This window comes from Lactuca virosa, chromosome 9 (assembly GCF_052849685.1).
Source record: "Lactuca virosa cultivar CGN04683 chromosome 9, Lactuca_virosa_CGN04683_v6, whole genome shotgun sequence".
Lineage (NCBI taxonomy): Eukaryota > Viridiplantae > Streptophyta > Magnoliopsida > Asterales > Asteraceae > Lactuca > Lactuca virosa.
The window spans coordinates 140,347,226-140,361,891 of NC_136434.1; the positions used below are offsets into that span (position 1 = coordinate 140,347,226).

The 14,666-nt window shown below is 32.5% G+C and overlaps 2 protein-coding genes across 4 annotated transcripts; both read right to left on the bottom strand.

The window, feature by feature from the left end:
• Nucleotides 1–500: 500 nt before the first annotated feature.
• On the bottom strand, nucleotides 501–5,401 carry LOC145137716 (uncharacterized). The gene is made up of 13 exons (XM_079071857.1): nucleotides 5,290–5,401; nucleotides 4,221–4,680; nucleotides 4,050–4,127; nucleotides 3,708–3,951; nucleotides 3,341–3,616; nucleotides 3,018–3,247; nucleotides 2,732–2,935; nucleotides 2,349–2,441; nucleotides 2,144–2,251; nucleotides 1,747–2,058; nucleotides 1,382–1,474; nucleotides 1,255–1,299; nucleotides 501–723 (listed from the first exon to the last, which is right to left on the bottom strand). The coding sequence occupies exons 2-12, from the start codon at nucleotides 4,668–4,670 to the stop codon at nucleotides 1,273–1,275; spliced, it is 2,115 nt and encodes a 704-aa protein (XP_078927983.1). The 5' UTR covers nucleotides 4,671–4,680; nucleotides 5,290–5,401; the 3' UTR covers nucleotides 501–723; nucleotides 1,255–1,272.
• A 3,162-nt stretch (nucleotides 5,402–8,563) lies between these two features.
• Nucleotides 8,564–14,459, bottom strand: LOC145136409 (uncharacterized). 3 transcript variants are annotated; one of them, XM_079070526.1, is made up of 16 exons: nucleotides 14,372–14,459; nucleotides 14,090–14,186; nucleotides 13,314–13,786; nucleotides 13,140–13,217; nucleotides 12,759–13,002; nucleotides 12,090–12,260; nucleotides 11,757–11,992; nucleotides 11,418–11,621; nucleotides 10,968–11,060; nucleotides 10,762–10,869; nucleotides 9,661–10,023; nucleotides 9,481–9,573; nucleotides 9,362–9,415; nucleotides 9,185–9,232; nucleotides 8,987–9,091; nucleotides 8,564–8,876 (listed from the first exon to the last, which is right to left on the bottom strand). In XM_079070526.1, the coding sequence occupies exons 3-16, from the start codon at nucleotides 13,767–13,769 to the stop codon at nucleotides 8,850–8,852; spliced, it is 2,280 nt and encodes a 759-aa protein (XP_078926652.1). In that variant the 5' UTR covers nucleotides 13,770–13,786; nucleotides 14,090–14,186; nucleotides 14,372–14,459; the 3' UTR covers nucleotides 8,564–8,849. The 3 variants fall into 3 exon arrangements, with proteins under 3 accessions (XP_078926652.1, XP_078926653.1, XP_078926651.1); XM_079070527.1 differs by having other exon boundaries at nucleotides 14,080–14,186; XM_079070525.1 differs by having other exon boundaries at nucleotides 13,935–14,186.
• Nucleotides 14,460–14,666: the final 207 nt, after the last annotated feature.

A 14,666-nucleotide genomic window follows, 5' to 3' on the forward strand; every position in this document is an offset into this window, starting at 1 on the left:
CTTTTATCCATTTCATAACAAAATAAGTTAAATGCCTTGTGGTTTTTTCCTACAAGGGTTTCCACCTAATTTGTGTTCTTGGTTTGTTATGCTTGCTTCTTGTTTCATCAATAAGTGGTATTAGAGCCAAGATTACAATAAGTGGTGTCTTCATTATTACATTAAGGGTTTCCACCTAATAAGTGGTATTTATAAACTAAACCACAAGGCATTATTACAATAAGTGGTATTATAAATAAAAGAAGGGAGAAGGGGTACAATTTCAATAGATATGAGAGAAGAATTTGTGAGGGTTAGAATGATTAAACTAAACCTTATATTTATTAGCTTATAAATATAAGGTTTAGTTTAACCCTAGTAAATTCTTCTCTCATATCTATTGAAATTGTACCCCTTCTCCCTTCTTTTATTAGTTTTATTAATCTACATTTAGGGTAACCGATGTTTGTTAGATTTATTTTCATAAGTTATATATCCAAACTCTTTTATAACAAAATTGCTGAAAAAAAACAGCCTATTGCCTCCTCGCCTCTTAAAAGCAACAGTTTTATCTTAAAAAATCCTACTACATACAATGATCAACACAAATTCATGTTCCTTAACAAGTTAGTTAGTTAATCTAGGATATCTTGTAACAAGATATCAAATCATAGTACCATTAACTCATGATTATGACACAATGTGATTGGGATTGATCTCGCCTCTCCACCAACCTTGAATCATCTGCCCATCAAAATATACAAAAGAAAATTCAAACAAGGGTTTAATGCAAGAAACAGCATTGATTTGTTATTCTACTTTCATTTCTTTCTGTTACCATAACATAAATGATAAATCTACCAAGTATAAAAATGCCATCCAAAATACACTGCAATTTTCTCTGCTAAAATGTTATAGCATACCAAATTTTAAGCACTTAATTTGGACAACTTTACTATACATGGTTGTGTTCTTTCACTTCATATGGACAAAATGACTTAATGTGTTGAGCCAAAAAAAAACATGGCTTAATGTATCAAGACACTAACCCTCTAACTATTTGTCTGTTTGCCCTTTTTTTGCTCCCATTTTAAAATTGATGAATATTGTGAAATTTCATTTTGGAATGTAAGGGTAAAATGGTCATTTAGTATCTCATGTCCCCATTAAGTCCTTATAGATTCAGTTCAAAAAAGAAACAGACTTTACATATAAAGAAATAGCCTCTAAATCATGTCCCCATTAAGTCCTTATAGATTCATACGAGAGACATACCTTGCTGATTTGATTTCTCTACCTTTTCTTTGGCCTTCCACGACTCTGCAACATAAATCATGTGGTTATGTAAAAACCAATTTTAACCTTTTAACATCTAAATTACAAAAAAAAAAAAAAAATCCACCTTTTTTACAGGAACTTCATGATTAGATGTAGTGTTTGGAGATTCCAACTCACATGGAGTATTATTATCCACTGGAACCAAATTGACATCAACCTAATCAACACACACAAAACTTACACCATTAAAAAAAAAGTTCATCATCGACTTCATTACTTTCATTTGTTTCCTAATATCACATTATATATATATATATATATATATATATATATATATATATATATATATATAGAGAGAGAGAGAGAGAGAGAGAGAGAGGTTTTTCAAACTACAACTGTTGTAATAAGTAATGAAAGTATGATGCTATAACAAACAAATCAACAAAAGTATACATTGCTATTTCTTGCATAAAACACTGAGAAACTTACAGCATTAGGAACATTTCCTCCTAGAGAAGCTTTCTGCATGGAAGCCATCATTGAGACCATTTGAGACATTTGAGCAGCCATCTGTGAGCATGTTTGTTCCACTGATGACAGTCTCTCCTTCATTTCAACAACCTCTGCATTCTTCTCTTCAACCATTTTCAAAGCCTCAACATGTGAGGGAAGAGGAGGAGGGGTCCCATATAATCCAATAAGGGACCCACCACTTTTTGTATCCACTCCCATTATTCGATTATATACATCATCTTCAACTTTATTCTCTTCATTTTGTGTTGTAGATTCACAAAGTTGTGTCTGCAATCAAGATGATAAAGAGTTTCTCATTAAGACACCATAAATGAAAACTCGACAAAATTAATTAAAAAAAAAAAGATCATACAATTACAGCAGCTGTTGCTTCATTGACAGGTTTCCCATTTTTACGTGTACGAGTTAATATAAATAGTTCTGCTTGTGAGGGTTCCTGGCCATCGGGCCTTTTTGCCTTCTGTTATGGTAGAAAAGGGTAAATCAGTCATTATGGTGGATATTTAATATTTACAGAAGGAAGAGAAGTGAAATTTGAAAATGAGTATAATGTTTACCTCCTCTTCACGTAATCTGGCAAAGCTTTTTTTGCCTGTGGTGTGGCTGAATTTTAGCTTTGCACGATTGGCCTTATTTGTGGCACAAATATTCTGAAAATTTGGACATAAATATATATATATATATATATATATATATATATATATATATATATATATATATATATATATATATATATATATATATATCATTTGAAGTGTACTTTTAAAGGGTGAAATGCAAAAAATAGCAACAGACTCTCATTTAGCAATGTCATTCAATTACAAAGAAATTTAACTCTTAATAGAAAGAAATGAAAGTAGGATGCTATGATAAACAAATAACGGAAAGTAGATTGCTATTTCATGGAGTGTGAGTGTGATACAATTATACAAACACAAACCTGCCATTTTTCAGAGCTCCAGAGTGAAACAAGGGCTGACCATTGGTCAGGAAGGACCCTCTCATCGCAATCTGCAATTCTCTCTTCATCAGTCTCATGAACATCATAATGAGTAGCCTTAAGGCGAGACTTAAAGTTTCTCCATTTAGTTCTAAGTGACATCAGCACCCATCCTCGACAACTGGGCTCCATATCATACCTTGTCTATAAAAATATATACAAATTAATTCACATCACCAAAAGAATTACAAAAAAAAAAAAAAAAAATGTTTATCCAGGTAAATACCAGAACTTTCTGCCACATGTTCTCTTTGTAGTCTTCTGGCATTTTAATCCAAGTGGCATAAGTTAAAGGGGCCAAATTTCCATCACGTGCTATGAAACCAAGAAAGCTTGTTAATTTGCATGCCTCGGGCCCCACAGGCTGGCCCAGTTCATTGGTCATGATTTTTATCCTTTTTGCTGTATTTGATAATTCATTATGAAATTGGCGCTTCTTTTGAATACTTCTAGAATCTGTTTTCAGCCAATTATAGCTAAACAAGTCACATATATTATCATATATGCTTTACTTCTTATAAAAGATAATGAATTTTGTAGATAGCTAACCAGGAATACAATATTGGGGATCATCATCCTGTTCTGATAAAGATTGTGGAATAGAGCTCTGTGGGGTTTGATTTTGGATTTGACCTTGACCTTGACCTTGACTTTGACTTTGACTTTGACTTTGACTTTGACTTTGACTTTGACCGGTTTGTATGTTGATCGGAATGGGATCAATTTCTGCTACTTGGATAGGGCCAGCCTTGTTTTGAGGTGGGAGGGTGACATTATTGGCAGGTGGGGACAATGGGTTGTCTTTTTCTTTCAAGATAGATGACTCTGTTTATCAGAAAAGTGAAATCTTGAATTGAAAATGGTGTCATGATTTCAGAAAAGCAAAAAGTTTATGATAACAATGTGGGGCCCTTACCAATAATAGGGGGTGATTGTGCGGTTTGTAATCCGGCTGCTTTCCAGTACTTCATGAAGGGAGCCTTCACGCGCTTCATGAGCTCTAAAATATAATTACCTTTTTTATTATATTTGACACAATTATACCAAATATATTGTACATCTTTAAACACATCTGCTGAATTCATGTACTTTAGGCCATTTTCAAGATTGTTGCATATTGTACCAAAATCCATTGGTGTATCGATCACATCTAAGTAATCCTGGTTCAAAATCAACCCAAATCACTATAAGAATATAAGATGCAACAATGCACAACAGAAGCACATATTTGTAGAAAGAAATAAAAAGGAATGCTTACAGGAATTCCAAGTTCAACAGGATCCACGGGTCTGTTAAACGGATCAGCTGCATCCAACTTCATGGTCTTTTTGATCACCTACAGTAGAAAAATTGACATCTATAGCATATGAGTAAGGCACTAAAGCAAAGATGAATAATGTTAATTATAAAAATATATAATAAACCATACTGTTAAAGCAGCATTTAATTCTTCCTGGTTGTATTCTGGATTTTGATGATGTTGGCTTTCTTTTTCCTCAAGATCCATGTCAGCATGAGGTTGCTCCATCTGTCCATTGCTGATTGAGTTATCAACTAAGCTCTTTGTAAGGTTAGCTAAGCCACCAGCTTCCTTGGAAATCTCTTTTAAAACAGTTACAATTATGTCACCCAATGCTTTTGGATAACCTGTCATCCCCCCATAACCATTTTTTCCTATCTCTAAATCTGTTTGTCTACCCCTAATGGTGGTGCTAGTACTAGTTCTTGGATTTTCAGTTTCCATGTGCACTGAGGTAATCTTTTCAGGTTCATCATTCATCACATGTTTTTCTGCCATTTGAGCATCAATATTTTGAAGTCTCTTCTTTGCTAATGGCATTTCAAGTTTGTCCTTCTTAGGTGCACGTTTCCGCTTCATTGTAATGTACCTAGAAGCAATGTTAAATAAATGAAAACTTTCATGACATAAACAAGATCTGGGTTTTGCATTAGTTCATTTTATCCTCTTCACATGATAACTTTTCACAGGAAATTTAACGAGTATTACATTAGCAGAGAAATGATAGAAGAAATTCACAATCTTTGTTGCCAAGAACATTAAAAGAAACAAGCTCATTACTAAAATGAGTGACATTTTTGTCATGCAGTTTTATCAATCCATTTTTCTATTCACATACTGATGCAAACAACAAAACGACTAACCCACACTTAGGGTTTGGGGTAAATCTCTAAGCAGAAAGATAGCTATATCGCTAACCGTCACAACCATGAAACTTCAATACAAAGCAATTTCCAAACATAAATTCACACTTAATTTCCTCGAGGTGATTCACGACCAGACCATAAAGGTAAAAAAAAAAAAAAAAAAAGTACATGAAGTTAATATCTAGTGCAAAATCAACTGATTTTTATCTTGCGTTGGAAACTTAACAAATTGATGGAACAGCGACTTAAACAATCGATAAGGGTATGAATTGAGTAGGGATAGTGATAAACCCTAGTTGAATATAAGCATAAAGAGTAGATGAAGTATTTACCTGTACTAGGGTTTTCTCGGCGACTTGGGAGGATGACAAGAAATGGAAAAAGTAAGTACGGATTCACAGCTGATAAAATTAGCCCTTTTGGTGACACCTGTTCATGCTGTTTACCTCCGTCCCATATATTATTTGCAAGCCTTTCGAAGGGGTTAATCAATTTAATACTTGTTAAAAAAAAAACATTTAAAACCTTGGAAAAAAAACATTTTAAGTAAAAAAGAAACAAGATTATTATCACCTTATACATTTATAAAAGACATGTTGCAAAAGAAATAATATGAAAGTCGTTACACTCTCCATAATTCGAGATGAACAATTTTTCTTTTTTGTTGGAGGTCTTTTATGGAAGCAGTCTCTTGACTATATTTTGGGGTTGCCGACCATCCTACCTCCGTCTTATCCTATTTGTATGTGATCGAGATAATGTTGTTGTCATCTAATTCGAGATGAATGGGAGAAAGGATGATATTGTATAAGACTTCTTGCAACCCGGGATATTTAAATTTAAGTTAAATGAGCGAAATTTTAAAATACAATCGGATAATAAAGACATCTTGTTTCAGATAGATCTTAGTAGGGGTTGACCTACTTGATGTTCCAGGGTGTCACAGACAACTTCTCAAATTGTATCATCAAGTGCATAATTTAGTGTAAATTCGTCAAAATCTGTGAGAAATTCATCACAAATCTGTCATGAATCCGTTGAAAATCCGTCACAAAGTCCAACTAAGTGTAAATTAAACGTAAATATGTCGGTGTAATCCTTGTTGCGACGGATTTTATGACGAGAACTATCGTCGAAAAATAAAGTTTTTTTAAGGTGCAATCCTAGAAAAAAAATTTCTAACCTCTGTCTGTATCCACCACTAGATCTTAGTGTGATTGACATTTTTTTTTGTTATTATGATCTTAAGATCTTAAAATCAAGATTGAGAACTTAAGAACCATGGGTTAATTTATATGAATTATGCATTTCTATTTAATGGTCAATAATTTTTATTCTTGTTTTTTATTTGTTATTTGTCTTTCAGTTGTCTATTGTTATTAACTTATTATTATTATTATTATTATTATTATTATTATTATTATTAAAATAGATAATAATACTAAAGTATAAATTTATTTTTATTAACCATTATGTACAACAACTCTTTGAATATTACAATTATTGTGTGGTGCATTTGATGGAATGTAGACATTTTTTCGAGCACTATATATGGTTACCCACCCAGTAGAATGTTGTGATATGTGATTGCGCCGTAATGGCTAAACAATAGGCATTTGATGTGCTCCTTGTAAATCAACATTTACATATTGGGCATCTTGAACACGACGGTAGCAATAACTACATGATTTGGAACGTATTGTGGACCAAGCCTTAGTGGGTAGCACGTCGGCGAACCTAGTTAATAATTTTTTTTATCGGTTATAGTAGAGAATATTACCCGAAATCCACAATTTTCATCTCTAATGACATTTTCTATTTGTGTGATGTATGAATGAAATTCATTTGAAATTTCGTTTATAAGTGAATTTGAATTATACATTGGATGTTCTTTGTTGAAATATGAGCTATGAAATTTCATCTTGTTGAAGTATGAGTTATGAGTCATTTGTTCCTGGTCTAAGAATGAGTCGAGTAATATATATAAAATTTTAGTCTATCCAAGTGTAATCATCAAAGAGACATTATATAATCTTAGTCCTTTAAATTGAATTTTTGTCATAGATCTTTATACTTGAATAATAGAAAAGTGTTACAAATATCGGAGTTATGTTTTTGTTCGAACGTATTTTTATTGATGATTATTATTTTTCTTAACGGTTAACTTAAACACCTATCTAACCACATACTATTTTTTGTACACCACGGTTAACTCTACATCTCTTTTTCCAGGGGTTATGTTTTTGTTTGAATGTATTTTTATTGATGACTATTATTTTTCTTAACGGTTAACTTAAACACCTATCTAACCACATTCTATTTTTTGTCCACCACGGTTAACTCTGCATCTCAATCTCTTGAAGATGAACACTTTTCCAACACTGTTAATACTCTTAGACCAAATGTCTTCTTGCTTTTTAAAACGACAAATATACTAAACTACTCCTAAATCATTTCACCTATTTTCACAGTGGGACTTGAACCCACGACCTCAAAGAAGGAGGGCAACATTGGATACCGTTGGGTTAGAAGCCCTTTCGTTGTTGATGATTTTATTTAAATAAAAGAATTGCAGAGCTTATCCTCATACTAATAAAAGAATAGTTTTAATTTCCTTTTGTCATGTGTCATTTTAATACAACTTCACATTAATATTATGACATGTGTCAATGAGATATATTAGGCAAATCACTATCATAATTAATGAGGTAAGGTTTTAAATAATAGATTTTAAACTTTTTATAGAAACATTTACTTTTTTTATTATATATTAAATTTGAAGTTATGACAAACTTAAAAATTTTGGTATATCTTTTAATTAATAATTTATTTAAAATTATTTATTTAAAATAATTGATTAATAATTATGAATTTTTGCTATCAAAATGAATTAATTTTATAACCACGATTTCCACGGGATATAAACTAGTTTATGATATTTGACTACGTGTTCAAAAATGATTTTTGTAACGGGATCATTTATAAAAATATTCAAAATTGATTGATATTTTGAATAAAAAAATGATATACCTTTAACACTATGTAAGGTTGCATACTTGTATTGTATCGAGTGATTGATAAGTAGAGGGGTGCATTTTGTAAATAATAATAAATAAAAAATAAAAAATTTTGATTTGATTGATTATAAGATAATAAAAAAATTAATTGATTTACAGGAGATGCAACAAGAAATTAAGAGTACAGACTTCAAAAACAAATGTGTCTTTGATAGTATTAGATCTAGAAATGATGACATTGTTTTGTTTCAAGCATAAATTGAAATTTATGACTTCAAAACCCAACCTTAAACATTTTGATGTAGTTGTCTTCGTTTATTTTCTTGCTAATGTCTTTTATAAATCTCGTTTGTTCCAAAAAGAAAAACAAATAACAGCACCTTTTATTAATGGATAATTACATATTAATTGATGTAATAAAATATAGAAAAATGCAATATGTTCCATGATTTTATTGGTTTGGTTGTTAACTAATTTTGTGTTAAATTGTAATGTTTTTTTTTAACTGTTGTTATTAACTTGCCTTTTATATTTCTTCTTAGTTAGTTTTGTCAATTATTTATACAGAAGGATACACAAAGAAAAAAAGTTAAAAGAAGATATTTTGTTGCCCTATCCAAAATTTGTTGTCTGGTTGATGATTACATAATAAGATATAAACAAAGAGGGAGATTGGCTTTTCAGAAAGCTTGAGATGAGATCTGCCCATCAAACTCAAAATATAACCAACTGATTACAATGACACAAAAAAGAAAAGGAAATTCATAATTGAACAGGTTTAATAAATAATATAATATAGTTTCAGGTTTTTTAACAAGTTAGCTACTCAACTATCGTGAGAGAAGAACCCTTGGCTTTTTGCTGATTTGATTTCTCTACCTTTCCTTTGGCCTTCCACGAGTCTGCAACATAATAAATTTATAAATCATAAAAACCAAACCAAACCATTTTAAGCTTTTAACCACATCTAACAAATTACAAAAATATAATAAAAATAAAAACAAAAATCCACCTTTTTTGCAGGAAGTTGAGAATTAGACGTAGAGGTAGGCGGTTCAGACTGTTTTGCAGATACTTGATTAAGTTCTGACCTCTTTCTCCTTCCACAAGTCTGAGTCTGCAAACACAAATTCATTTCTCATTAATCATCTACTTTACTTGTATGAAAACCTTTCAAAATTAAATTACTATTTTTTTTTTATAAATCCACCTGTTTTTCATCATCATCATAATCCAATGGAACCGAATCGCCATCAACCTAATGGAATGGACACACACACACACACATGACGAAACTATATTAGCATTGTACTTTCATTCCTATTTCTTTTTTTATTAAATAAAGCATTAGATCTAAATTACAAAATATAACAATAAATAAATCCACCTTTTTTGCAGGAACTTGAGAATTAAGTTCTGACCTCTTTTTCCTTCCACGAGTCTGCAAAAATCATCTACTTTACTTGTGTGAAAACTAAAAAAAAAAAAAAAAAAAAAAAAATCCACCTGTTTTTTAGGAACTTCATGGGTAGGTTCCAACTGATGTGGTGGTAGTTCATCATCATCATCATCATCCACTGGAACCGAATCGCCATCAACCTAACAGAATGGAATGAATGACGAAACTATATTAGCATTGTACTTTGATTTCTTTTTCTTTTCTTATTAAAAAAAAAAAGAGCTTACATATTCACGGGGAGGAGGGTTGTTGTGATTAATCATTGACACCAATTCAGCAACCTGAGCAGCCATCTGTGAGCATGTTTGTTCGACTGATGAAAGCCTTTTCTTCAAATCAACAATCTCTGCATCCTTCTCTTCAACCAACTTTAAAGCCTCACCACGTGTGGGAGTGGGAGTGGGAGTGGGAGTGGGAGTGGGAGTGGGAGTGGGAGTGGGAGTGGGACCCGCAGTGCAGGAACGAGAGGAGGGGGTCCCGCCTAATCCGTATAGAGACAACCCACCGTTTTTATACAGTTTCATTACCCGATTATACGCATCATCTTCAGCTATATCCTTGTTGCAAGATGTCTCTTCACAAAGTTGAGACTGCATTGCATTAAAGATCATAAAATAAAAACACTTTCTTTCTTTCTTTCTTATTAACGCATTCTGCTTTGAAATTTCAAATTTAAAACACCAACTATTTCACTCTAAAAACCAATTTAAACACTTTATTATATCAACAAGTAAACAACCATGAAAGTTTGTCCCGAATTGGTCCCCATGTTACCAACTTTATTTTTTACAATTTTGACCCAAGTTTTCATTTTTCTTACAAATTTGGCCCAAAACCTATACGCAAACTCGTCTGAATTTTTTTTTACAACTTTTTGCCAATGTCCTCTTACATATGCAGTTTTTTAAGGATTTTTTTTATGTTTTTACATATTAGTGTTTTTTCACACATTCTTTCTCTAAATTTTTTTAACATATATGTGTTTACAAATTTGTAAAAAAGAAACTTTGTAAAGAAAATTGTGAAAATGGTCGAGGCAAAAAGTTGTCAAAAAATTATTTTATAAAGAAAAAATTGGGGGTAAATTTGTAAAAAAGTGTTTGGACCAAAATTGTAAGAAAAATTAAAACTTGGGTCAAGACTGTAAAAAACAAAGTTACAGGGACCAATTTGGGACAAACTTTCATGTTTGGTTACCTCTTGCTCTAGAAAGTGTGTAAATTGGTATTTAGAGACATCTGAAATAGTTTGTTGGCCAAATTTGGTGTTAAGTGTTAACCCAAAATAATAATAATAGTCAACAGTCAACACAATAGATGAATTCATACAATTACAGCAGCTGTGGCTTCATTCACAGGTTTCCCATTTTTGCGTGTACGAGTCAATATAAATAGTTCTGCTTGTGAGGGTTCCTGCCCATCAGGCCTTTTTGCCCTCTGTCATGGTTGAAAAGGGCATATCGGTCATTATGATGGTATTTTCTACAAGAAATAACCTTAAAAAGTAAAAAACAAGCATAATGTATTAATGCTACCTCCTCCTCACGTATTCTGGCATAGCTTTTTGGTCCTGCAGTGTGCCTGAATTTTATCCTTGCACAAGTGGCTTTCAATTTGGCAGAAATACTCTGGAAAATTGGAGATAAAATATACATCACTCACATACTTTTACTTTCATTTATTTGTTTATTGTAGCACACTCGACTTTCATTTCTTTCTATTACAACATTTTTCTCTCACAAAAAAGAAAACTACCAAATTATAGCATTGTACTTTTTTCTTATGAGGACATCATACTTTGAAAAATCTACATGTTGCTTTGTATCTGGATAACATTGCTATAAGTAAGTAGGTTGATTTCTCAGAGTACAATGTTGTAATAGGAATAAATGAAAGTGGGATGCTATAAGAAACAAAACAATGAAAGTACCTTGTTATTTCTTGCAATTAACCCGATCTTTAAAGTCATGGAATATGACACAAACCTGCGATTTCTCAGAGCTCCACTGGGAAACAAGGGCTGACCACTGATCAGGTGGGACCCGCTGATCACGATCTGCAAGGCGATCTTCATCGGTCTCATGAACATCATAATGATTAGCCTTAAGGCGAGACTTGAATGTCCTCCATTTATTTCTAATGGACAACAGCACCCATCTCCGACAACCGGGGTCAATATCAAACTTGCTCTATAACATATAATGATAATATTATTATTATTATTATTATTATTATTATTATTATTATTATTATTATTATTTGAAATTACCAAAAGAATTAAGAAAAATGTGAAAAGGTTTCTTTTCTTTAAAATTATACCCTACCAGAACTTTCTGCCACATGTTCTCTTTGTTCTCTGGTGGGATTTTCTTCCAGTTATAAGTAAGGGGAGCGAAGTTCACATCACGTGCTATCACACCCACAAAGGTGGTTAATTGGGCTGCCCCGGGACCCACGGGCTGCCCGAGTTCATTTGTGGTAATTTTTATCCGTTCCATTGTGTTGAATAGTGCAAGGCAACGGGTAGGCCCACGATGCTTCTTTGGAGTAATTACAGAATCTGATTTTCAGCCAATTATAACTAACCAAGTTACAAATATGCTTTATTTATTAAAAATAATGATGAAGTTTGTAGATAGGTAACAAGGAGTTGGTACCAGGGTTAGGTTCATCTTGTTCTGTAGAAGATGAAGATTGTGGGAGGTTCGAGCTCTGCTGGGGTTGACCAGGTTGACCAGCCTCCTTTTGCTGCAAATGAACAGAATTATTGGCAACTGAAGTTTGTGGGTTGTCTTTTTCTTCTTCTTTGTGCCTCAAGACCCAAGACTCTGTTCATCATAAAATCTAATCTTTGATGAAAAATGGTGTCTTGCAAATGTTTATATGATCTCAAAAAACCAAAAAGTTTACAAATTTGTAATTGGTTATATAAGGTAAACATGGTTTTGAACTTCTCATGGCCTAAACAACTAGTTTTCCAAAAGTAATAAAGAAAAAGAATAAACATGTGGTATGTGGCAACAACTTACAGTTAATGAAACAAAATCTATTGAGGCCAATAAAACACAAGTTTTAAGTTTGAATCTATTTTTCAATTTATCTTTGGAAAATGAAAGTCTTGTCAAACATGATCAGTTGTGTTGTGAAACAAAATCTAAGAAAATGTCGATCGGAAACATAATATGAAAGTATTACAAAACGAGGCTTAAAGATCCTTTCTTAGGAATATAAAAAACTTATTTTACTCATGAAAGAATAGGCTAAATCTAGCAAAGTAGTATAATTATATGGAATAAAAAGGATAACAAATTGGGCCTGGGCCTTACCAACAACAGGCGCTGTTTGTTCAATTTGTAATTTGGCTGCTTTCCAGTACTTCATAAAGTATGTCTTCACCCTCTTCATGAGCTCCAATATAACATCACCCTTCTTATTATACTTGACACAATTAGACCAAATATATTCTACATCCTTAAACACATCTCCTGAATTCATGTACTTTACGCCATTCTCAAGGTTGTTGCATATTGTACCAAAATCCATAGGTGTCTTGATAATATCAAAGTACTCCTGATTCAACATCCACCCAAATCATTATATGATAAAAGAATGCACAACAAAAACAATGACTCTATAAATACAAAAGAAGAAAATATCACTAGACACTGTAACAAAAGCATGTATTTACAGAAAGAATTTATGCTTACAGGAATTCCAAGTGCAATGGGATCTACAGGTTTGTCAAATGGTTCAGCTGCATTCAATTTCATGGTCCTTTTGATCACCTAGTATAGAAAAAATAACATCTATATGAGTAAAGTGAGGATCCATAATTTGTACAAATACGATTAACGTAAACTATATGATATAACAAACCATACTTTTAAGGCAGCATTCAATTCTTCCTGTTTGTACCCTGGATTTTGATGATGTTGGCTTTGGTTTTCCTCATGATCCATGTCAGCATGAGGTTGCTTCATCTGTCCATTGCTGATTGAGTTACCAACCAAGCTCCTTGAAAGGTTAGCTAGGCCACCAGCATCTTTGGTAATCTCTTTAATAACACCTGCAATGATTTGACTCAATGCATTTGGATGACTTAGCATCTCCCCATTACCAGTTTTTTCTATCTCTGAATCTTCTTGTCTTCCCCTCTTGATGGTAGTACTAGTACTTGGATTTACAGTTACCATACACAGTGGTGTAGCATATTCGGGTTCTTCTGATTCATTATTCATCACATGACTTTCTGCTACTAGAGCAGCAGTATTTTGGAGTGTCTTCTTCACCACTGGCGTTTTATTTTTGGCACTTAAATATGCACGTTTTCGCTTCATTGTTAAATGTTATGTTCCTATAAGCAAAGTTGGATAAGCAAAAATCAAATATACCGACATTAAGTTATACATGATTAGCTAAGCAATCAGAGAAGAGACAAGACTGGATTTATGTGAAATTTGAAATCAATGAACACAGAGAAGATATCATGAAAAAATGCTAACTCCTTGCTGCTAAGACCATTATAAGAACCAAGCTCATTACTCAGATCAGTCCTACTGTGCTTCAAATTAAGTGAAATTTTCGTCAGAAAGTTTTATCAATCCCTTTCTCCAGTCAGCTATTGATGCAAATAGCACAATGACGAACCCAATCTTACGGTTTGGTATTCATCTACGCAGTGAGATCAGGTATATCGCTTGCCATCACAACGATGTAATTTCGATACAAAGCAATTCCCGGACATACATTGACACCTAAAGGTAGAAAAAGGTACATGCAATTAATACCGAGCTACTGACTGTTATCTCGTATTGAAAAAAAAAATGATGAAAATGAGGCATAATGGATCGATTATGGTACAAATTAAGTAGGAATGATGATAACAATAGTCGATTGTAGGCCGATTGTAGGCGTACGAAGTAGATGATGAAGTGTTTACCTGTGTTAGGGTTTTGCTCGGAGGATGTCAAGAAACGAGGAAAGTAAGGGTAAGGGAGTGTAACACTCTCATCTCGATACATCAGCTTTTTTTTTATGTCAAGTCATTTTTCTTCGTTTAACACTTAATACATTTGTTAAGGATTGGTAATACTCCTAGCACTCCATTTTTTTTTCTTTTCTCTAATTTAATTTAATTATTTTATTTTACTACACAAACATATTTTATGCACAAATATTAATCAAATTTAATTTTAATATAATATAAATCAATTACATGAAAATAAATATAATAT